Source organism: Xiphias gladius, chromosome 21, assembly GCF_016859285.1.
Source record: "Xiphias gladius isolate SHS-SW01 ecotype Sanya breed wild chromosome 21, ASM1685928v1, whole genome shotgun sequence".
NCBI lineage: Eukaryota > Metazoa > Chordata > Actinopteri > Istiophoriformes > Xiphiidae > Xiphias > Xiphias gladius.
This window is the reverse complement of record NC_053420.1, coordinates 2,931,168-2,955,178: the sequence shown is the minus strand read 5'-3', so window position 1 is coordinate 2,955,178 and position 24,011 is coordinate 2,931,168. Positions and strand designations below refer to the sequence as shown.

At 43.3% G+C, this 24,011-nt stretch overlaps 2 protein-coding genes across 3 annotated transcripts; both read right to left on the bottom strand.

Annotated features, from left to right (window-relative positions):
• Positions 1-1,895: 1,895 nt before the first annotated feature.
• si:dkey-222f2.1 (intermediate filament protein ON3) lies at positions 1,896-13,622 on the bottom strand. Its single transcript, XM_040159582.1, has 10 exons — positions 13,311-13,622; positions 7,874-8,082; positions 7,693-7,753; positions 5,843-5,938; positions 4,528-4,692; positions 3,313-3,438; positions 3,053-3,196; positions 2,833-2,909; positions 2,700-2,746; positions 1,896-2,013 (listed from the first exon to the last, which is right to left on the bottom strand). The coding sequence occupies exons 1-10, from the start codon at positions 13,620-13,622 to the stop codon at positions 1,907-1,909; spliced, it is 1,344 nt and encodes a 447-aa protein (XP_040015516.1). The 3' UTR covers positions 1,896-1,906.
• A 1,126-nt stretch (positions 13,623-14,748) lies between these two features.
• LOC120783352 (deoxyribonuclease gamma-like) lies at positions 14,749-23,698 on the bottom strand. Of its 2 annotated transcripts, XM_040116297.1 has the most exons (10): positions 23,616-23,698; positions 20,371-20,458; positions 20,146-20,240; positions 19,861-19,947; positions 19,539-19,651; positions 19,331-19,443; positions 18,073-18,227; positions 17,363-17,459; positions 15,560-15,698; positions 14,749-15,236 (listed from the first exon to the last, which is right to left on the bottom strand). In XM_040116297.1, the coding sequence occupies exons 2-10, from the start codon at positions 20,449-20,451 to the stop codon at positions 15,118-15,120; spliced, it is 999 nt and encodes a 332-aa protein (XP_039972231.1). In that variant the 5' UTR covers positions 20,452-20,458; positions 23,616-23,698; the 3' UTR covers positions 14,749-15,117. The 2 variants fall into 2 exon arrangements, with proteins under 2 accessions (XP_039972231.1, XP_039972230.1); XM_040116296.1 differs by lacking the exon at positions 23,616-23,698 and having other exon boundaries at positions 20,146-20,258; positions 20,371-20,796.
• Positions 23,699-24,011: the final 313 nt, after the last annotated feature.

Here is a 24,011-nt window from a genome sequence, read left to right as displayed (position 1 = left end):
TATAGCTTATTTTCTTGTGTCCTTAAAGGATAAATCTGTATTTTTTACCATAAAAAATGCAGGTATGCATATGCTGATGGCAGACGCCCAGCACTTTGGGTGCTTCTCAACTGATGATGTCTACAAATAAATAGACCAGTTAAATTATTGTATTTACAACGATTACATATATCGACACACCGTCAACAGCAAAGAGTAGTCACTAGATTTAGTGGTTGACAGTAAAAGACGGTGTGGCAGATGGGTCTGATCCCAATTCCAATCCAATCCACTGGTGAGATGTCAGATTTTTTATGCATATGGTGCTAATCACTTTCCAGTATTGGGTTACTAGAGGTGACCCTGATTGTTTTGAAGGTACTGTGAAAGTTCATAAAGTTTGGTTGCATACCCCACGACTGCTGTGTGCTGAAGGGCTCGCAGATCAACTAACCACTAGAGGGAAGTGCTCAGCCATACCAGTGACGGCGAGATGTTTACAGGTGGGATGGACCGCTAACTGTAGAATCGACGTGTACACAGTCTAATGCAATCCAGTAGTCCTGCAAGAAATACCTACATAACATAAATAAAAGTACAAGACATGATGCAAATATTTATTTTCAAAGGAATCAAATCCTTAAAACCAAAACTATGGCTATACTACCCCTGCCACTGACAAGACAAAGTTGAGCTGAGACACCTTGAAACTGGAATTAATTGGTCAAATTCATAAATTAGACATTTAGCCATAACTAACTTCACAAAACTTCCATTAGTTGTCCATTATATGCTCCATTTATACTTGAGCCAGTTACACTATAATATATATATATATGCATATATATATATATGTATATATATGTATATATATATGCATTAATTTCATTAATTCAGAATCATAGTTTGGTTGTTCTTTTTTTGAAAAGCAAAGCAAATGTCAATCATACTCAATATGATACCGATATAGATATACAGTAGAAGATGTTAATACAGGCATGTTTGGTAATAGGCCCAAATAGGCCCCAGATCAAATTCAAATCATACAACAAATGTGCAAAAATAGAAATTAATCTGCCTCATAAATAGGGGAGTGTAATTACCGTCAGAGTTAAATTAACACATTTGTGTGCTCCTTTTTTTTTCATATTGTCATTTTGAAATTCGAGAGCAACTCTTAGCAGCTTTCTGTTAAATCGTTTCTTAAAAAAGAAGGACAGAAAAACACTTGTTTACTTGTTCACACCTGTTTATTCATTTTTTTATTGTGTTTGTGGAAGCAACAGCAGAAAAAGCACAAGTACACCACTTATAGGAATTCCCAAAAATGATCTACAAGACTACAATATTTTTATAATCTTATAATCTCGCCACAGATTACATGAGATTAGAAAATACTACAGCAGTCTAATACAGCGTTTGTTAAAGGTCCCATACTACTTGATCCAATTAATGTCCCAGAGCGACAGTTCATTCAAAATCAACCCAACAGACCACAGTAAACACATTAAAATATTTATATAGTGTAAATTATATTAGAAACAACCATCCCCAGGACTATTTGCACTTAATGTTGTATGTTTAGATTTATAGATGATTTTATTTTTCCATTATTCTAAGTAACGGCTAGTAATTAAATTCCCCTTCATGCATTATTGTTAGAAAACCACAGCGAAATGTAGACTTGTGGGAAAAGCTTTGTTTGTGTGTGTGTGTGTGTGTGTGTGTGTGTGTGTGTGTGTGTGTGTGTGTGTGTGTGTGTGTGTGTGTGTGTGTGTGTGTGTGTGTGTGTGTGTGTGTGTGTGTGCGTGCGTGCATGCGTGCGTGTGTGTGTGTGTGTGTGTGATGCATCCACACGATGATTGTGGGTGTATGGCTGTGCATGATGGTAGATGCATGTTGTGGATGCGTGTTTGCGTGCGTGCTCTCAGTGCGTGCTGTATCTGGTGTTGTCCCTGGTCTCGGTCATCTTTATCAGCAGTTTTGGAGCAGGAGAGCTGCTGCTACCGTGGAAGCCATTTGTACTTTTAGTACCTGGAGAACGAGAGATACAGAAAGGAAAGAGGGAAGTTTAGAGTGAGAGGGGAAGAAAGACAGGAAGATGGTGAAAGAGAAGAGAAAAAACAAACAGCGAAAGGGAAGAGAGCTGAGTGTCTGTAAAGTTATTGACATCGATTAAAACGGTGCAAAACACGCAAAGGAAACCAGTTGATGAGTGTCTGTGTTCTGAGTGTTTAAATGGTCAAATATCATGATAATCATTTAAAAACATGTTTCAAGCAAGCTACCAACAACATGTCGAGATTAAAGCGCAGAAAGTAAATAATCGCAATGTGCTGCCTCATTAATCCTTAGTGTATCATTTAATCATATCCAGACACCAGATTCTGAACACTCTGAACCAGACGCTTCACGTTATGCATCTTAGACACTCAGAAAAGGCTTCGTTTGAAAAAAAAAAGAAAAGAATTACATCTAATTTTCTGATTTTATATTTTAAAGAAATATCAAATGTCAATTCAAATACACACAGTTAAATAAAGGCAACTATTCTGCATTTGCAATTTTATTTCAACTTTTTGTGCCACTGGAAGAGTGATATTCATGTAAGTCAGTGTAAAGCAACTGTGGCGGTTTGGGTCAGGGAAAGGCGTTTAAGCGCCTCCACCTTCCTCTGGGTTTGTGATCCTCAGCGCCTTCTACCTCAGTTTGTTACTTACTGTAGTTGGAGACGGCCTGAATGTTGAGGATGGATTGCTGTCCGAGTCTGCAGGAGAAGAGACAAATAGGCTAGTTGGTATGTCCTACGAAGACACATAGACATTTTCACGTCTTCTTCTCCCCGCCTCTCACCTGTCCTCCTCTCCTTCCAGCAGCTTCCTGTAGGTGGCGATCTCAATGTCCAGAGCCAGTTTCAGGTTCATCAGGTCCTGCAGGTGGAGAAGAAAATGGAAGAAGATTTTTAGGTCAGTTTCTGCTCTTTTCAATCCATTCCTTTTGTCTCTGCCTACACTTTGTCCTTTCTACCGATGCCTCTTTGTCCCTCCTTCACCTGTCTCCCTCCACCACTCACCTGGTACTCTCTGAGCTGTCTGGCCATGTCCTGTTTGGCTCTCTGCAGTGCGTCCTCCAGGTCTCTGGTCCGGGCCTTGGCTTCTTTCACAGCCAGCTCTCCACGCTCTTCCGCCTCAGCCAGCTGGTTCTCCAGACTGCCACGCTGAGGGTGGACGGAGGGAGCGGTGGTAGAAGACAGGGACAAGAAATAATCAAGTTCCGATCTGAATTATCTAGCAAAAAACATCCTGCTACGCTGAACGGTGCCTGTAACTGTACCTGAGCTTTGACGGCCTCTATCTCGCTCTGCAGTCGGCTGATCAGTCGGTTCACCTCCGCCACCTCTCCCTTCACAATGCGGAGCTCGTCTCCAAACTGGCTGGCCTGCACCGACATTTGGTCGAACTGCAGACGCCCACAACAGAGATTATTTTAATAATCTTCAACCAATGATAGCTTGTTATGAAAATGTCGATAACAGTCAGGGAAAGTGAGAAAATACAGTATGCGTTATTGTAATTTTGTTAAACTGACTATTTAAAACTTCGATAATTTTTTGGCCGCTTGGGGGCAGGTGAAACAAGTTGGGATCACATCATTGACATACTGTATCATCAGCCTACAAGCTGATATGGTGAATTTAGCAAACAGTTGTTTATTTCAACATCCAGCAGTAACAGAGCTACACGATCATTCATCTGGAGGCGTCTTTTAGCTCTGTTTTTGTTCTCCACCAGCACCTGAGGGAAATCTCTGGCTCTTCAGCTGCTAAATGCTCCACTATGTTCACCAGCTGGTCTGTGACTGTGTCCGTCTGCCGTTTGCTGCCGAGCAGATAGTGGACGGCGACTTTTTACAGCTGTTTCTCTGAAACCAGCTGCCCGCTGCTCCGGCAGAATATGACGCCATGAGAGCGGTGAGAGTTAACAGAAACAGTAAAGTTGTGTCCAGACAGATCAACAATGAGCTGAGAATCACTGTAAAGCTCCGTAAAGCCGAGGTGAGCTGCAGATTCAGCTGATGATTCTCTGTAGGTTGTTTCCACATTGTAATTTGATAAGGAAACTCCTGCACCCTGTCTCGCTTACTGCGTATAATATATATGGAATACGTTTCAGTCCGTCATCAGGTATATGGGCAAGCATCACAACCGTTCGTCTGATACACCTGTCACATATTCAGGTGTTCAGAGACTTTTTATATAGTGTTTTGAGGGGCGTCGTCATCATAAAAATATCTATTATAGCTACTGTGAAAAGAAAAACCCGGGGTCCCATAACATGACACCAGCACGAACTCCATCCTCTTAAATGTCCCATTAGTTTCAGGTTATAGATCAGGTGCTGAAGTAGTTCGGCTCTCAAATAACAATTGTCCCCCCCAGAGCGTGAGATCCATTACATCGTGTCTGTAGACTGCTATAATGGATGTATTTTTGCTTTAATGTAGGTGTGCTCTCAGGATTGTTGACCAGTCCCGCTTCCTCGTCCTCACCTTGCTCTTGTACCAGGCCTCTGCCTCCTCTCGGCTGCGGGCTGCGATCTCCTCGTACTGGGCTTTGACCTCAGCTACGATCTGCTCCATGTTCAGGCTGCGACTGTTGTCCATCTGCACCACCACTGACGTGTCTTTGATGCTGGCCTGCAGCTCACGCAGCTCCTGGTCGGGAAATAAAACAGAAGCGATAAGTGACAGTAGCAGCCATAAACAATATACCAAATATAAATGATATTTTGGAACAATACAGGATCAGTTCTGGGGTTGAAAAAGTCAGTTTCCTTTTTTAATTTTGTCTCATAACCCCTCTGAGCAAACTGGATATTGTTGTTGCGAACAGTTATAAACAATTGTTGAAGGTAACATTATGATGTGACTTCCTAATTATTAGCAATATCATCAATAGTAGTGCTGTCACTTCCATTAATTGTCACTGTCTCTTACTTCCTTAGCTACATAAACTATTTAAAAAAGTCTTTCTGTTCACTGAAAAGTGCATTGTTACAAAGCAGAAGACAGGACAGCGTTTCAATGAATTTTCGTTTTGCTATAATTAATTTGGAAATTATACAGTTACAGCAAGTTAACAAGAAGGATGTTGAGAGAGGTTAAAGCACCACAATGTCAGAAAACACAACACGCAAACAGAAAAAAACACAAAACAAAGGAAAAAAAATCTTGACAACATACATGTTGCATTTTGAAAAAAAAAGTTTAAAATAGATAAAAATCAAGAAAATTAAGCAACAGTTGAACCCATTTGACAATACATACGCGGCATAAAGAAACACTGCAAAAAGAAATGTTGAGTCACACACACAACAAAACATAACTGAGTAACAACACGACAGAAGTTTCTGGACAAAAACTGATGGAAGGATGATGTTACGTGTAAACCTCAGCAATAACAGACTCATGCTGTCACAGTGTTAAAAATAAAATTAGCTGTTAAGCTCTTTAGGGGAAAATATGAAACTTTGTTCCTGTGTGTAAGAGTTTATTTTTCTGTTTTTGTTTTTGAAACAACCACTGAAGGTTTCCAAGATACCTGGCAACAGGTGACAACAACAACAACAGCAAAGATTTCTTTTGACGGGAAAGTTAGTGTTTGAAGTCAACTCTCCAATGAGTCATGACGCAGAGACAGAACAATGAACCAAAAGGAAGTGTGACTTCAGCAGTTGGACGGGGCAATGAGTGGGTACCAGAAAAGGGAAAAAGGCTGCGAATACTGTGAGGAAGATGACTGTTTAGATAAGTCTAAACCATTCTCACCGCGGCACTGTTTCAGAGCATGAGGAAGTTTCTGTACCTCATCATAGACGTTGCGCAGGAAGTTGATTTCGTCCGTCAGAGCTCCGACCTTGTCCTCCAGGTCTGCCTTCACCAGGTAGGCTGAGTCTACATCCTGAACACACACACAGAAACAAAGACTATGTACAGAGAATAAATAAGACTGAGAGTCTACAGCCAAGGTTAGCAGCTCTGTTAGACTGTACTTAAACACAGTGGTGCTTTCAGTAAAATGTTAATTCTTGCATGGCAACATGGGAATGTCACTACTTTTGCAGGTATCAAGTCATAAACCAAAGTGGCGGACAAATTAAAGTCAAGTCAGTTTTACTTAAATAGTCTCAAGGGGCTTAACAATCTGTACAGCATACGACACCTTCTGTTCGGATAAAGAACCCCCCCCCCAAAAAAAACAAAACCTCAGGTAGAGGAACAGAGGAGGGATCACTCCCCCAGGACGGACAGTGCAATGAAATGTCATTGATGGCACAAGAGGAGGATCACCAAAGTTAGTACAGCTCATCCTGAGGGGAACATGGAGGTCTGTACCAAAGTTCATGGCAATACATCAAATAGATGTTCAGATGTTTCCCTCTAAACCACAAATGTCCTTCTTCCGGTGGTGCTAGACAAAAGGTCAGGGGATCCCACGAGTCGTCAGGATTCATCCTCTATGGACCTTGAACATCTGCACAAAATTTCATGGCAATCCATCCAATAGTTGTTGAGATATTTCAGTTTGGGGCTAAAGTGGTGGACTGACTGAGAGATCGACATTCAGCCTCATACTGTCACGGTGGCAAGAGAGGGAGTGAGACGAAAAACTCCAGTCACACATGAAACCGTGTTACAGTGATTTGGTATAATAACTGAAGAACACTTTTTATGTCAAGTGTAAGAAATGAAATGTCAGGGTTGCCTCGCTGGTGATCCGTGTTGTACCCCTTTGCAGGATTTTTCTCAGTGCTTTTGTTCTTGCTAGAACATCTCTTCGCAACCTTGGGGTCAGGAATCCACATGGTATAGAGGTCGAAGAAGGTCGTTAAGAATAGAAAAAGTTTTCTTTTTAAATAAGTGAATATTAAGTTAATTTATTTTTAAAAGGTTTTAAAGTCCCAGTAGATGTAATTTGTCATGTAATCTGTAATTGCTATAACCTTGCTTTCTGCCAAAACTTTGACACGACGATAAAATTTTGATGCAGGCCATTGAACAGCTGATTAAGACGACATGCAGTCAAACACTATGAGGGGTTTTGGTTGGTTTGCTGGTTGCGATCACTTACTTGTGCGAGTCTAGATTAAGTGGTCTTGCACAAAATTAAAGTACTGGTTCCAGCCTTCGAAAGATGGAATGAGACGCACGCTCTCAGCTACACCTCGCGGCTTCTGGCTACAACGTGACGCTCGATCACAACCTTCACGTTAGATATGATGAGTTCAAATGAACATCAGCGTCAACATATTGTCAACACATTGTGCTATCCTACTCTTGAGTAGCATAGTAGTGATTTTAGAGTAGATTGGGGTTTTTTTTATAACTCTTTACTGAAATCACTACCTGTCATTAAAGAGAATCAAATGGCAGAAAATGTATTTACTTTAACCAGCCTCGGGTTATGATCATTTGCAGACCTAAAACAGGGGCCACAAGGCAAAAAAGAGAACCCTGTATTTGCATTGCCGAAGCCTCTTACATGTAAGATTCGGCTGCTGTTCCCATGCGACGCTGACAAAGGAAGCTGCCAAAGCATTTACGGGTTTGAATGCATGTGGGAGTGGAAAAGGACAATAGAGTGGTTCATCTTACTCGCCACACCTGCAATGTATGAATGAATATGAATAAACGTGTGTGCGCCTGTGTGCTGACCTTCTTTAGGATAACAAAGTCATTCTCCAGGTTGTTTCTCTTGTTAATCTCGTCCTCGTATCTGTGGCAGAGACGGGATAGTGAGATTGGGGCGGTGCATTTCATTACACAAATAAAATTTACAGGGATATTAAAAAAAAAAAACAAGTATCGGGCCCAGTGCTGCAGTGAGATTATTTACTTGTGTTTGTAGTCCTCCACCAGGCCCTGCATGTTCCGCAGCTCCCCGTCCAGTTTGGTCTTGTCGTTGTGGACCAGGTCCATTTGGCGCCTCAGACCCGCCAAGTAGGCCTCGAACAGGGGCTCCACGTTGGATCGGCACACCCCCTGGCCCTGCAGCAGCTCCAGTTTTGTCTCAAGCATCTTATTCTGTTGCTCCAGGAAACGCACCTGAATGATGGAGGTGGGACGGAATGAGATAGAAAGTGCAGTTAAAGGTTTTTCGTCAGATAACATAAAGTAACGTAACCTACAATACACAACGATTGTATCGTAGGTTTTGACATGATGCATCTGATTGATTCTGTGTTTAGATCCTGTCCGTTTGTCAGCTAGCTAACAATCCCTTTTGATCAAACAACCGTCTTTGACTTGTTAAGAACTTCAATTAGAAAAATTTGACCGTTGGGGTGCAGGAAGAGTCCAACAGAAATCAGAGAGCAATGACCATTTCGCTTCAAGTGGTTTCAGCTAATCTGTTGGCAAACAGTTGCTCTGTTTGTTTCTGGAAAAGAGCAACATGGGGATCCCTCTGGAGTGCACTGGCCACTTGATGAATTTCATCCCATGTTCACGTCATATCATTTAAAGAGCCCACTATGTGACAATAAGTACAGACATGTCGACCTGTGGGCAGCACCACCACTGGAGGTTCCATCAAAATGAAATCCAGTATTAACACTAATAATCACTACAATCGCTATAATGAATTTTTGCTCATTTTTTACATTGTTTGTATCTGGTTTCACTTGGTAACTGCTGCAAACATGTAACACAACAAAAGAAGCTGATTCAGGCTGTTTCTCTGCCGCGACTACCGGGTTAGCACTCGGGCTAACCACCTTGGAATAATGTGCAAACTCTCTCAAGTCCGAGTAACGGATGTTTTTTGTGAATGCAGCATTAGTTCAGTATTTAGCTGGTTTGAGCAGCTAAACCTTGAAAAGGTAACTGACTTTGTTTGATCTACTAAATATTTATACACTTGTTAACTCTCTGCATTTCATGGCGTGGGAAATTATGATGGATTCTTTTTACAGTTTTCTAACATTATATAAACCAACAACTAATTGATTAATTGAGAAATTACCCAGCAGATTAATAAATAATGACGATAATTGTAAGTTGCAGCCCTAGAATAATGTCCCTCCTTGGATAAACAGAGGTTCATTCCTGCACCGAGCTCGTATCTGCGCAGCTCGAGTTTCTTGCCTGCAGCCAGGTATATCCGCCGCCTATTATACCTTCTCCTCTCAACACAAAGCCTGTTTTCTGTTCAGAGCAGAATGAGCTCCCTCTGGTACACAACCACACCGTGTGTGACCGGATTCATCGGGTTACAACCCGACTCCCCCGGACGGAAACAGGATGGATAGCTTAAATATCCAGCGGTCCAATACCACCACATACTTCAGGGTTTAAGCGGCTTTTTAAAGCCCAGATGCATTCACTGAATTTTTGGCTGATTTTTTTATAAGGTTTTAAGTCTCTTGAGTTACAGTTCAGATATAAGTGGGGATTGTTTCGGCAATAACCAGTAGCAATAAATTCTATTATATTTCCCAGTGATCTTGGGCAACTGACTCTGAATCAGGTGTAAACTTACCATCCTGCAACTAATGCAACTTTCTCTGCCCGTTGCGTCGAACTGATTACGTCTCTGCACGAGCGAAGCAGCTCTGTAATGTTTCAGTGTCGGTGGGGCCAGTTGACCTGGCTTTGGAAGTGGAAATCCGGAGTTACCGATGCTTTCTTGCATTTGGTCGATTCTTTCCCAAATGTGGCTGCAACCAGCAGATTCCAGGATTAATTTTTACATCGGTAAATCGGCAACACCATCCTGGATCAATAAACAAAGAGCAAAAAAAAAACTGACCCAGGTTTAAAAAAAGAAAAGAAAAAAGAAATCAAGGTAGAAGTTATCTTGCCTTTTCTGCAACCAACAACCCCACGGACAAGTACTCTTTTGTGTTTTATCTATTAGCTGGGAACTCACATCAACCATCTCATTTACAGCGATGGATGAACAAGCGTTCAAATGTTTTCTGGAAGGCTTCACAATATTTTGTCTTGTGACACTGAAACAGATCTGCGTCTTTTTTTTTGGAACACATACTCTCCCTCGTTTTTATTGCTTTACTAACAACACTGCAGAATCGAACACTCACACTATGGCAGTCTGAAACGGATGATAACACCCTTTTGGAGCATTTTAAATTAAAAATGACCAGGCTAATTTCAATCTGTTGTTACCTATCTTGGTCTGCCAACCCAGAGTTAAACACCAGTTCTGCACCTTGACATTAATCGAAGGATCTCTAGCTGCTCAGAAATGAAAAACTCAATAGTTTCCTACCGACAGTAAAAATAGGCGGCAGCGAAATATGAGGTAAAAAAATGTGTTTGCTGAGGAGATATTTTTACGAATGCTACTTCTAACACTGTTTTATTTTACATTACTTTATCACTTTATTATAATACTATATTATTACTATTATTGGCAGTATTTTTGTATAATTTGCTATATAATGGATATGGCTTCTATTTTATGAATTCATTACACTGCATTATTACTACAAAGTCAGTTTATACTGTATTACATACACAGCGCGTTAAATGCTATTTACTTTGCTAGATTGTTGCGTACGTCAGTGGTCTTTGCTGTCTGTCTGCTTGGGAGTCACACTGGTGGGACGCAGTCAACAGTGGAGGCGCTTTTACCGTGAAACTTGGTGGGTGTGTGGTTTGGAAATGGCGCTCCGTGTTACTTTGCTCAAAATCAGAGCAGGTTCGTTCGCACATCAATAGTGAATTGGGTGCGTTATCGTATTATTACACACTGCTGTGCAGGCCACCGATTAAAGCTTGGTGAGCCATACAATGAGTAACACTGATGTAAATTGTACCTATGTTGCTCTAGAGGACTTCTTTCTCACAAATATTTGCACAACTTACTTATATAGTCTAAGGTGTTGCAGTGTTTTTTTTTTAAATATCATCTCTCTAACTTCTTTAATTTCTTCTTTAATTTAAAAAGAAAAATGTCATTCAGTCTCTGTGCTGCTGTAACGTGAATTTCCCCCTTGGAATCAATAGAGTCTTATCGTGCGACAGCCGTCTTCTCGCTTTCACATGGGAGCGGCTTAAAATTCTGCACATACCTGAATTGCTCCAAACAAGAAACCTGGCATGAATGTGATAATAGCGGAACACGTCAAAGACTTTAACCAACCTTCCAGATCCACATTATATCAGTATGAGTGTTTGACCTCTTTGTGGTGCATTTAAGTCGGCAGTTAAACAGCTAAAAAAAAAAAAGAAGAAGAAGAAGAGGGTAGTTTTGTGCATTTGGACAAATGGACGTCCGTCCAGCACTCTGTCTCTCTACGCCTGCAGTGTATCTGTGCCGATGTGAGAAGCCAACAAAGCCTCCATTGTGAGGGTGTGTTACCTACTCCGTGAGAAAGCGGAGATGTTCCCTAAGCAGGGTATCAGTGTCCAGCCTTATCACAGAGCTGCCCACTCCTCTGTGGGAAATGTGTTCTTCAGGAACATCAGCACAGATACTTCTCACATTCACCTCCCTGTTTACCGTCTCGTAACACCCAGTATTCCACTGTTACTACCATCCTGATGTCTGTCCCAGTTTCTTTTTAAAAACCTAAAAGCTATTAGACCATTCAGGCTCTCTTATACAGTATTAGGTTAGCTTGTGTTCCTAACCTTGACTATCAGTGGCTAATGCTCAGTTTAGTTTAGTTTAGTTTTAATGTTACAGCAGCTTGAGCAATGCAACAGTGCAGGCAGAAAACATTCGGACACTTGTTTTGTTTGATTTTAATTCTCTCACACATCAGATCTTAAATAAAACTATTACCGTGCAGAGAAAGCGCAGACTTTGAGCTTTAATTTGGGTCGACATCTAACCGTGTAATACCTGCACATTGCTGGGAGTGTGAGCCTGTCATAATCCTGCTGCGTTATTCAAAAACAGGAGGTTTAGAAATGCCGACAACTGCTCCGCTCCCTTACCCTTTAAGACCAGGCACGTCTCCGCAGGTGTTTTCACTTATTCTGATTAGACCTTTGCTTAGTTTGATGGTGGGAGAAGCTGCTGTGTGACAGAATCAGTCAAACTGAGTGGGTCAACCGTGCATGTTCAGCCAGGACCTAATCCTCACCTCAATGATCGTTTCATTTCGAGACAAATGTGTCACTGAAGAGACAAAACAGTAGAAAACTTGTCATTAATTTCTGACGACAGCGACAGAACATCTGACTCCCGCAGAGTGAATTTCGAGTGAAGTATTTATGTGACTGTAAGATGTAATGCCTGTGGTTGGATAGAAGACTGACTGACGCTTTCAAGTTTTGTTGTCTCTCGCAGAAAGTGGCGTTAACAGACTTGGCCCACGACGGAGCGGCGGTGTCTAAATTTAGAGGCGATGTGGTTGCCTCTCCCAATAAACAAATACCGATTCTGGGACGAAACAGCAAAGCTGTCGGTGGTCATTTTAGTCTTAGATGGAAGGTGAATGAGTTCGGAAACACACAACAAACCCAAAGTGTCGTTGGTAAGTCAGAAACCTATAGAAATTAAGACTAGCTTAAATTGCTGGTTTGTCGTGTGTTAGATGGTAAGCTAGGACAGTTATGCTGATTTATTAATACATTGATATTAGCAGAACAAATACTTTAGAAAGTTAGCTGCAGATGGTGTTTAAGCTTAAAAAGGTTCAGTTTCTTCAGAAAATGTGCAGCTACACTCAACAATTAAAGGCTGAACAAAATTTTATAAACCTCAACGAAGAGATTGAAAGGTTATTTAAAGAGAAACTGTTTAACTTTTGCTGAATAACAGCCACTGCAGCCACAAGTGACAATTAAGGGTAATAGTAAACGCTAAGACGTAGTGAAACAGTAAGACGGTTGGAGAAGAGTTGTAAAGTCAGCAGACTAACTCGGTAATCTCGGCTAAACAGGAATATCTATGTAAAGCTTGGGAACCGCATTAGATCAAATGAGACCTTCGCAGTAAAACCCCCGACTGTGTTAAGCTGGGCAGGGGTGCATTTTATTGCTCATGAACCTTTTGTTTGTAAGAGATCAAATGTGTTATTTCTTTAATGCCTTTCAGAAGATTAAACTGCAGTAAATGACATTTTCAAGTTGAAGCAGAAACTTGATCTGAACGTCAGACTTCCTAAAGGCCAAGGTGATGTTTTCAAACCGCTCCTCTTGCTCGACAAACAGTCTAACACCCCAAGGTTTTTGATCTAGAATAATATTAAACAACAAACCCTCACATTGTAGAGGCTGGAACCAGAGAACGTTGGGCATTTTTGCCAGAGTATTGACTTTAGTTAACCGACCAACTGCTTCATCTCTACCCACTTTACCTTATCTATGAAGTTCGCGAAGCGGTTGTTGAGGCTCTTGATCTGCTCCTTCTCGTGGGCTCGGCTCATGGACAGGCTGGGGTCGATCTCCAGGTTGAGGGGGGCCAGCAGGCTCTTGTTGACCGACAGGGTCGCCAGCGGGGCGCCCAGGCCGTGGTGATGCCCGTTGGTGCCCGTATACAGAGAGCTGCTGCTCAGGGAGACGCCTGTGAAACCCCCCTGCCCTGGACTGAAACCGCTCAGCCTCCTTGACCCGCTGCTGCTCCGGACAGAGTTACTGGAGCTGATTCTCTTGGTACGACTCAGACTCATCGTGGAGATCGAGACGGGGCGATGCAGAATGAAATGCGGATTAGTGAGAAGATGAAGACTAAAAACACAAGACCTGCGTAAACCGGCAGGGCTGAGAGGAAACCGAATGACTGAGTCAAAGAGCGAATGAGCCAGAGAAGTAAAACAGGCGAGTATAAGGTGTCTGACCACAGTGGCGGGTCTCAGGTGTCTCGTGGCCTCTTAAACCTCCCCAGGGTGGAGTAGGCAGAGGAGGAGAGAAGCTGGAGCACAAGAGAGGTCTTGGTGTCAGATATCCAGGTTTTTTTGGTTTTTATTTGGGGGGGCTGGTGATCATGGACTTTCAGTCCTTGCTAAAACAGCCAGAAAAAAAAAAATCATAATAATTTAATTTTCCTTTAGCCCCCACAGATTGAAATTTATAACCCACAATCTCACCACTGAAACAGTTTGAACACTGGAGACCTGACAATGTTAATACTGTGGTGACAGAAACCTGCTCTACTTGTGTCAGTTTTGTATTTAATTTTCACTGCGCCGCCTCCGGCTGGCGAACCGGACCCGCCTCCACGACCCGAGACCATGTCGGTGTTTGTCCTTCACCCTGTTCTGAATTTGAAAACCATGCCAGTGGCATCAGGTTAGCGGAGGTCAGTGGTTAGTGCTATGACAGTCTGGATTTATTTGAACGCGTGTCGGTTTAAGTCTGCCACTACTGATTTTGCTTGGCCACGTGGGGGCAGCAGAAACAAGCTGTTAACGGTAACACACAATCGCCCTCTTGGTTGATGTGATGAACGTCACTTACAACACCAGGCTCTGCACTGACAACAGTATGCTTTAATTATTGAAACTCTCCAAATTGATACAGCACTGCATTCAGTTGTCGTATACAATACAAGCCTTTTGCTGCAGAATATAACTTACAACATTCAAATATATACATACATAAAGAAAAAATTCAAGATTGCCAATTGGATTTTAACAGCTGATCATGCAAGCAAACGATGACTATATCTACTGAAGAAAAATATATCACCTACAATAAAACATAGATTCTGTATATAATGATCAGTGGGACTCATTGTATAGTCTCACTGATATTTCTATTTAAAGCTGGTATCTGTAAACTTTTGTTTTTTTTTCCTTTTATAAAAGTCTGGTTGCAGCAGTACATTCATCTGGATTGTGGAGAACTGTAAAACACAGAGACACTCGTCAAACAGAGAAACCTTTGTGCACGTCAGTGCCAATAAAGTCCTAATGAGCATCGCGTTTGCATTTTCGGATATCACACTAAACCTGCTGCCGTGCGATGACCTTTTCAAGTCATCGCCGGGCCGCAGCATCTCTCGCCCTCTTTTTCGGACAGTAGTTTCCAATTATGTGTTGCCACTGACGAGGAAGACAATGGGTGGAAACAGATTTCAGCTTTAAGAAGTAAAAAAAAAAATCAATTCAAAGCCTAATTACACTACTTTAAAATTATTAGCTGATTCCAGATCTTGAGTCTGGCTCATTTGTCCAAGCGTCTTCTCTTGGCTGGTGTGTGTGACGACTGTCCTCTCTTTCTTTTTGCTGCCATAGTCTTCTTCTGTAATCCTGCCGACCTGGCCGTCTTCTTCTGCTGTGGGCCTGTTGGTGTTCGAAATTACATTAAACAAAACTGAAAAGTGCACTTGACCCAGAACAAAAAACAAAAAACACCGTCGTACCTGTATAATATCAATTATACAGCCATTGAAATGAATAACAGTAATGAATCAAATTCAAATAATTGGAATCTAACTGAAATGTGGTCAGATGCATTCGATCTTTTATAAAAGAACCGAAATCGTTGCTAAATGCAGTTTGATTAAATAGTTATACCACTGTGCAAAATGGCACAAGGTGAAAGCAAAATATAAATTAGGGTTATATACAGTATGAGTCACCGAGGCCAGTAAAGCTAAAGATACCTTTCTTCTGAGTTGGCCCTTTGGTGGATGTCGTCTTTGTTGTCTGGGGCACGGCCGGTTTCCTTGGTCTTGCTGTTTTGCTTTTCTTGCTGGTCTTCAGCTCCACCTCCACAGGATAGTGGTCACTGATACTGAGAGACTTGGAAAGCAAACAAAGACACATCTTGAATACCACCGTGGCAACAGTGACTCGGCCTGTTGTCTGACTTCATCTCCAACAAGACACGTCGTTTAAAAACTGACCGTCGGCTACCGCCCCCCAACCCCGAACTCCAAACATCCGATCACAGCTTAGTAATCGTAACAGCATGTGGCAAGTCTGTCAAGCTTTGGATTTCTGCACATGTTGAATTGCTGTGCTTTAAACTGTAGCAAGCGGGGAGCAATAGAGGGCTGAAGCCATGGCGTCTCGTCCGGGCTAGCCTCCCTCTGTTCTTTCAGCGGCCGTTCTGAAAAATACGAAGCCTGTTCCTGGAGTTTACTTTCCACATTCTAAGACAAATCCACGGCAGGGGCCACAAGAAATTCAAACCTTCATGATTTTGACAAAGTTAAAACACTTTTATTTGAGAACTCAGAAAAAAACTACAACTGCCATGACAAAAAAAATAAACGCCGAGTGTGGCAGCGCGTTAAAGGCCATTTAAAAAACAGAAATGTTGAATAAACAACGATATTAACAAACGATTGATTTTTAAAAAAACCACGCAACGTACCGTTGAGAAAAGACTCAACAAAGCTGGATCTTTAGCCATTAGCATGGTTAAAAATTTCAGTGGGATTCTGAATGAGGTTTTCTTACGTCTGAAGCAGAACCTGGAAGTTCCAGTTTTACCTCACCCCTCTGTTCTCCGTATGTAAAGAGTTAGGAAGGTGTTTTGTTTGTGTTTATTTTAGCTTTTCGAGAAACAAAAATACGAGAGAGATTAAAAAAAAAAGGAATGGATTTAACTGCTGTGATGAAAGATGAAAACATTAGCGTGTCCTGCTAGCTAATTATACCCTATAGCGCTAACCTAACCCAGCATTACCTCCGAGGCCAAGGGGTATGTCATCAACTACCTAGCTTAGTTTTTGAGGTTACAGGTTACGAATAGCACATCCACCGTGTGCTACTGCCCGGCTGTGCGGAGGCTGGTCTTTAAGCTAACGCTCTCCTGCTCTTTGTTGGATTCGGGGAAGTTTACACCCCAGCAACTCCAACCAGCGTTACCCAAGACGGCGTTACGTTTCCCCTCATAATCAGTTAGTCCTCATACGTGAAAGCCACGTCTCATTTAACATTAAAGGTGAACACGTAAGGCTACTGTTGGAAAATTGGTATGTAAGCCGAGCAGCCAAACAGGGTTACGTGAGAACGAAATAACAGTCTCATCTCGTATTTTTCATCATAGCTAATACTACGCTGCAATACAAGCATAATGGTGTTCCGTCATTTCCATGTCTTACATGGATCACCAGCTGGTGAAGATGCCGACTTTTTGTCTGGGACTTTCAGCTTATTAGCATGATGGCACGCACGCAGCCATCCAGTGCACATCTAGTGCACTTCTACGGGATTCTCGTGTCAAAATGAGCCGAAGCCGCAGAGAGCTTTTTTCAGCCAGTTCAAGGGGCCAACACTGGCTTGTTTGGCTTGGCAGTGATAACTGCTAAAACTGACAGTGACGGTTGTTATATCAGCCGAAACAAGAAGCTGCTTTTGTCCACTTGTGAGTGAAATCAAGGAGCGTTAGAAAGGAAAACTATAGGACACTGTTGGAGAGGTTTAAAGCTTGGTCTTTTTTTTTTTTTTTGTCTTACTTCTTTATCAGTCAGGTTGAACGCTTTCTGGAAATTGAAAGACTTGGCTGAGCCGGGGACGATGGCGTTCAGCATGGTCTTTCCATACACCACGATCCTGTTGGCAGAAAAGGCAGCACAGTCTTTAAACCCTCTGGAAATCTGCGGAGAATGTGACGGAGAGCTGCAGAAAGCCCTCAAAAGGGGCTTGATCGGGGCATTGTCCGATGCGTACCTTACTCAGTAAAAAAAACAAAAAAACAAAACAAAAGATAACATAGCACACAATACCAAACATCCAGATATACAACCACACAAAATGATTCAAATTAAAATGAAAATCACCAGTTACTAGAGGGCTGCACGCAAAGATAACCCGCAAGGGTGAACTGTAGTTGGGATGTTCGACTAACGGGAGGCCTGAGTTGCGAGAGGAGGAACCGTGGAATCGATGACTGTAGGAACACAGTTCCTCAAACAGAAGGGTCCGGTCTAAGGACCCGTATACCAATATTTATGTATTATTTGTAGCTGGTTGACCCGATAAACACCCAGGAGTCCCGACTGGAAAAAAAACCAACAAAAAAACAACCGCAGTGATGAATGAGTTCGACGAACAGAGCTGATGACAGGAACGGTTTAACGGTGTGAAGCTGCTGTTGGAGAAACAACGAGGCACCTCAACATGACAAAGATCTGCTGAGATAACGGTGCCGAGGCGAGTGCGTCACCTGTCGTAGGTGTTGTCGTTATTGTTACTGGTCGTGGTGTCGACATCATCGTCTATCAGCCAGTGGTAGGGAGCTGAGTGGATGCGGATCGTTCCCTTCTTCTTCTTGGAGAGGTAACGTCCATCTGCATTAAAGTCCCCCAAAATCATAATTTTCTGCAGGAGAAAGTAGCAACAACAACAACATCATTAGCAGTCATGATTTAGAAAAACACACTGTATGTAAATGTGTATGGTAACTACAAGGCCGTGTCTTTTTGTCAGTTTTATGTGGTGAAGCCACACCGACAACTCCCACCCTGTTTTCTTTTTCTACTTCTTTTTGTCTGTTGCACCTTCATTCTAAACTCACCGACCAGCTGACATGCCGCCGCGTGCAAGAAATACGGGTCAACTGGACGGTGGCGTTAGCGCCGGAGGTGCAGGAGCGATTCCTACCACTGGGGTAAGAATCCTCTGCTGTGGTTCCTCTCGCCGTCTGTTCTGACTGCAGCCTCTAGCAAGTGGGTGGCGGCGTTGTGCAGTCGCGCCATAAACCGCACACGGCAGATCGCCCTGATATAATTCCGTGCAACAAGCACCAGACTGTTGCAAGATAACCGCCGTGCCTGTGTGCTCCTCAGCGCGTTTTTTGTTTTTTAATCGCACTCACAGCAGCGTTTACTTGTGGGTAATTCAAATATTCAAATATTAAAAAGCCATGAACTGACAAGAGGCAGAGCCGTCAGAGAGCAGAACAGTTTCCAGCGTTGAAATGTTTGCAGTAAGGAAAGAAAACAACCTGTGTCTCTCATTTTGAATCCTGCATTGTAACATCCTGGTCTACTGAATATTTAGGTCCCACGTGTTACATGTACCACCAGAATCATGGGAAAGTTCGATGAAAGGGTCGACGCCACCCTCACGCACTGCCAATTAGATGTGAGGCTACAGCCAGCAGACGGTTAGCTTAGCTTAGCACAAAGACTGGAAACAGAAGGCAAACAGCTCGCCTGGCTCTGTCCACGGGCAACAAAATCCACCTACAGTTACTTCTAAAGAAACCGACTATCTCCAGGAAGGGTACTGGTCCCAGCCAAGAAGCAGTTCGCCACATTTGCGCGCAGGCCAGAAACCAGATTTGCCTTCACCAGTGGACTTTATCTCTCGAACTCTTCCTTCAAGACAATGTTTGTTGTTGTCGTGTTGTAGCACCTGCGACTTTATGTGAATCCAGGAGCTAAAAATCTTCCCGTTTTCAGTCAAATTGTCCAACCTACATCAGTCCCCCACTTCCTCCGGACAGCCTCGACCACGTCGTACAGCTCGTCCAGCTCCTTCAGCGAATCTTCCGGCTTGGTGTGGACCGGGATCAGCACCAGGTCCTTCACAGCTGGAAGACACGGGTACGGCGACACGGAAGCGTGAGCACGTGAGCACAGGTGCAGGCGGGCAGAAGACATCTGTGGACACACATGCGGCACAAACCTGCGGCTGGACAGCTGAAGTGCAGGATGAAGGGCTCTCTGGCGAAGGCGTCTTCATCTCCGGCTTGATTATCTTCATACTGGTGACAGGCTTTCAGTGTCACCTCATCCTCCCTGAGACACACACACACACACACACACACACGTATAAACACCTACGTTTGCCGCGCACTGGCTTCACAGAGCTCGGGTTCCGATCCACTAACCCCCGGGGCTTTTTTTCCCCCATCACAGCTAACGTAACAATGACTCCGCAGGGGCCTTAATTTCGAGGTGAGCTGCTCCTCCATCTGCGAGCGGACGGTGAACCCGGGGCTTCTCACCTGTAGAAACAAACGAACTGCTCCTTGTAGGTGTCTCGTCCCAGCTGCCCGCTGGCGACCATGGAGTAGGGGCGCTTTCTGTTAGAGCTGAGTGAATCAGAAACAACATTAAAAAAACAAAAAAAAACAAAAAAAAGAGACTATAATTAAGTTACACCAAGTCTCGGGTTTGTCTTAACTTGTTCGGGTCGAATACATAAATAAAATAAAAGGTTTCTGCATTACATCTGAGCAGCTCTTTGAGGAGTCCTCTGTCTAACCCGTCGGTCGGTGCAGCGGACTCACCGGGTCTTGTTGAGCTCTCGCAGTAACTCCTCCATGGCTCTGCCGCGCTTGTCCACCACCTCCAGCACCAGCACCACGCCGTACCGGGACATGATCTGCGGATGGGACACGGCCTGCATACGTGGGCATTATCTCTGGTCTCGTGCGTCCCGCTACTGCCATTCGTTTTTACCTCTCACTCGGCCGGAGGGTGACAGGTGCAAAGAGCTGCCGTCAAAGACCTACCTTGGTGAGGTGGTGGACGACTCCCTTGTCCCGGACCTTTTTCAGTCCCAGGTTCTTGACATTGAAGGCTGCGATCTTCATTCTGGCTCTTCTTTTTGAGGGAGAGATGACAAACCGCGTTTCAGGGGAGGAATTGAAGTGAGAAAATGTTGGCGCTCCGCGTGAAACAAAATGTGGACCAGAGGAGGAGGAAGCGAGATCGGGGGACAGACGGAGACGGTAGCGGAAACCGAGGCGGGTGAAGCGTGGGAAACTAAGAAGTGAAGACAGAGGAAAGAAGAAAGCGTGCAGCGTCTGTGGTTGCGTTGTTTGTTTTTTTTAAAAAGAGGAAATGTCGGCTGGCAGGCCGCTCTGTCGGTGCACAACCGCAGCCCGGCCCCCTTCGTCACAGTCTGCTTCAGACCTGATAACGAAAACACGCGCTCGGGGCACGATGCCGCGCACGACGACCCCACACGCGCCGTCACCTGGGAAACTTTAGCAGACGTGACTCAAACGTTTAACCTCTGTTGGACAGGATGGGGGGGGGGGTCTCACATGTCTGGGACAGACAGACTGACTGAGCAGAGCAGCTCGCGGTCCGGCGGCGCAAGTAAAAAGTCCTCAGGCTCTTTCCTGGTCTAAAACAACCACACAACAATTTAAATATTCACTCAGTTACAGGTAAAAGTCCTGCACTAGAGTGAAATTTCAGGGGAAAGTACATAGAGTAGAAGGACTCGTTACGCAGAACGGCCCATTTCAGAGGTTATATCATCAGATATATGTTATTTATATCACAACTCACTCATTAACATGTAATTATTATGTTCATGTTGCAGCTAGCTGAGTTTTAATTTTTTTTTTTTTTTAAATCTGTGTAGTAACTTGTGACTGAAGCTCTCAAACAAATGTAGAAGAGCAAAAAGAGCAATATTGTTGTGGAAGTAGAAAGCAGCATAAAGTGGAAGTAACTCCAAATTGTGTTTCTACACTACTTCAGTAAAGGTACTTTCCACCACTGCAACGGAAAGAGCATAAGTATCATCAGTGACGATTTCGAAGCGACACGATGATATAAAATGGAGTCGTGGACGTTTGGCCCCGGGCTGCAGGTCAGTGCTGCGGACGGCAATTTCCCAGTCTCATTTTGCAGTCTTGACCAGGAAACTGAAATTGTATTTATTTTCTCAAAGTATTCAGCTTTCTGCAAGAGCATTTTTTTTTTTTTTTTTTTTAAGTCAAATACTGCCACAGTTAATAGACATTTCCCGCCAACTCTTAACCAGGTTTCTCTCGTGGTATCGCCTTTGCCTCTCGCCCGTTCGTCCCATCTTTGTGTCTCTGTCTCTGGGTTCGTGTCTGTGCGGCTCCCTTCTCTCCCGCCGATCCACCTGCACACGTGCGACTCATCTCCCCGCCAGCTCAACAAGCACCTGCGGTAGTTAAATCCCCGGCTCGCCCCCCCCCAGTCTTCGCCAGGTCCTTCAGTTCGACGCCGTGGTACGACGCTTCGGCCGACCTCGACCTCGAGAGTGCTCTTGTGTTGTTTTTTTGAATCCGGTTTAACTTAGCCGTAGCAATGGGATCTCTTCCCTAGTTCCTGTCAGTACATGTTCAGCAGAAATCTGGATCAGCTGCTTAGTATTTAAAGATTTGTTGGGACAGCCTGGTAATAAGGAATGATCCAGCCTAGAGGTAACAAAAGCATGGACTAGTTTTTATGCATGTTTTGCTTGATTTTTTACAATGTTACGTAGGTGAAAAAAAGGCAGTCCTTGAAGTTTATTATATGTGGGAGTTAAAGGACGTATCCTGATCAAAGAGAACTCCGAGATTCCTAACGGTGGTGCCGGAGGCCGGGGCAAAGCCGTCCAGAGTAACTTTTTCCTTAGATAAGATGTTTCTGAGGTGTTGGGGGCAGAGCAGAATAACTTTAGTTTTGTCTGAGTTTAACAGCAGAAAGTTGCTGGTCATCCAGGTCTTTATGTCATTAAGGCAAGATTGACGATCAGCCAACTGATTGGTTTCATCTGGCTTCATCGACAAGTACAGTTGGGTATCATCTGCATAACCATGGGAGTTTATGGAGTGTTTCCTTATAACGTTGCCGAAAGGAAGCGTATATAAGGTGAATAGAACTGGTCCAAGCACAGAACCTTGTGGAACTCCGTGACTAACTTTTGAGTATATGGAGGATTTATCGTTAACGTGCACAAACTGAAATCGATCTGATAAACAGGACCTAAACCAGCTTAGAGCGGTTCCTTCAAAGCCAATTAAATGTTCCAGTCTCTGTAATAGGATGTGATGGTCAATAGTGTCAAATGCAGCACTAAGATCTAACAAGGCAAGTAGAGAGACGAGTCCTTTGTCCGATGCAGTGAGACGGTCATTTGTAAATTTCACCAGTGCTGTATCTGTTCTATGACGCACTCTAAACCCTGACTGAAAATCCTCAAATAAACTATTGTTGTGTAGGAAGTCACACGACTGGTTGGCGACAGCTTTCTCAAGGATCCTAGAGAGAAAGGGAAGGTTAGACGTGGGTCTACAGTTGGCTGAAACATCTGGATCAAGAGTAGGCTTTTTAAGAAGAGGTTTAATTACAGCTGTTTTAAAGGACTGCGGCACATAGCCTGTTAATAAAGACAGATTGATTCTATCTAGTACAAAGTTGGGATGGGGTCTAAGAGGGGCTAAGTTGATGGTTTAGATGAAGACATTGGTGAAGTTGTGAAGGTCGACGCGAGAAAAACTGTCTAAATACCGTCTGTACGCATGTGCTTGAGTACACCAAGAAATATATTTGATACATAAATCCAGGGTAAAATGTAATGTGTCCATCTTCCTAACAGATCCGATGCACATCTGCCCCTGAGCTACAGAGGAAAAAAGAATGAAGGGAGATAAAGATTAATAGATATATAATAGATATATAAAATATATATAGATATATGGAAAAATAAAAGAAGAAGAGACGAAAAGAGAAGGAAATTATGTTTTAAAAAGACATTTAAGACATAAATATAAACCTGAACATGATGTTTTCATGATTGAAGCCTGCAGAAAATATTTTTAGTCAGTTTGGCAGCTTTACAAAAAACCAGCAGGTCTCCCGCCAAATCTGACCCGGCGTCACACAATGGAGAACGATCAAACATAAAGTCCGGTAAATTGAACGGCTGCTCAATTAACACTTTGATAGCTGCAAGTGTATTTAGACCTGAAAGTCGGAAAACAAAGTAATAAACAGAAAAACTCACCGATCTGGGTGAGATGAGCTAAACGAGATCTTCAAACGGCAGAGAGCAGCAGAGGTGTTCTCCACGGCGTCAGGAGACAGACTGAGAACCGAGAGGTTCTGCAGGGAGAACGATCTGATTCAACCAGACTACAGAGACGGGAAATTCCTCTGCCAGCCAAAGAGCTGGTGCACACACACACACACACACACACACACACACACACACACACACACACACACACACACACACACACACACACACACACACACACACACACACACACACACACACAGTCTAATGATTGACAGAACATTCCCACAAAAAAACCCTACAAAAGAACTTGTCTCGGCTGAGCGGATTAACCATTTCCTGCCTCTACTGTAATCAGCAGTGGAGTGTAACTAAGTAGATTTA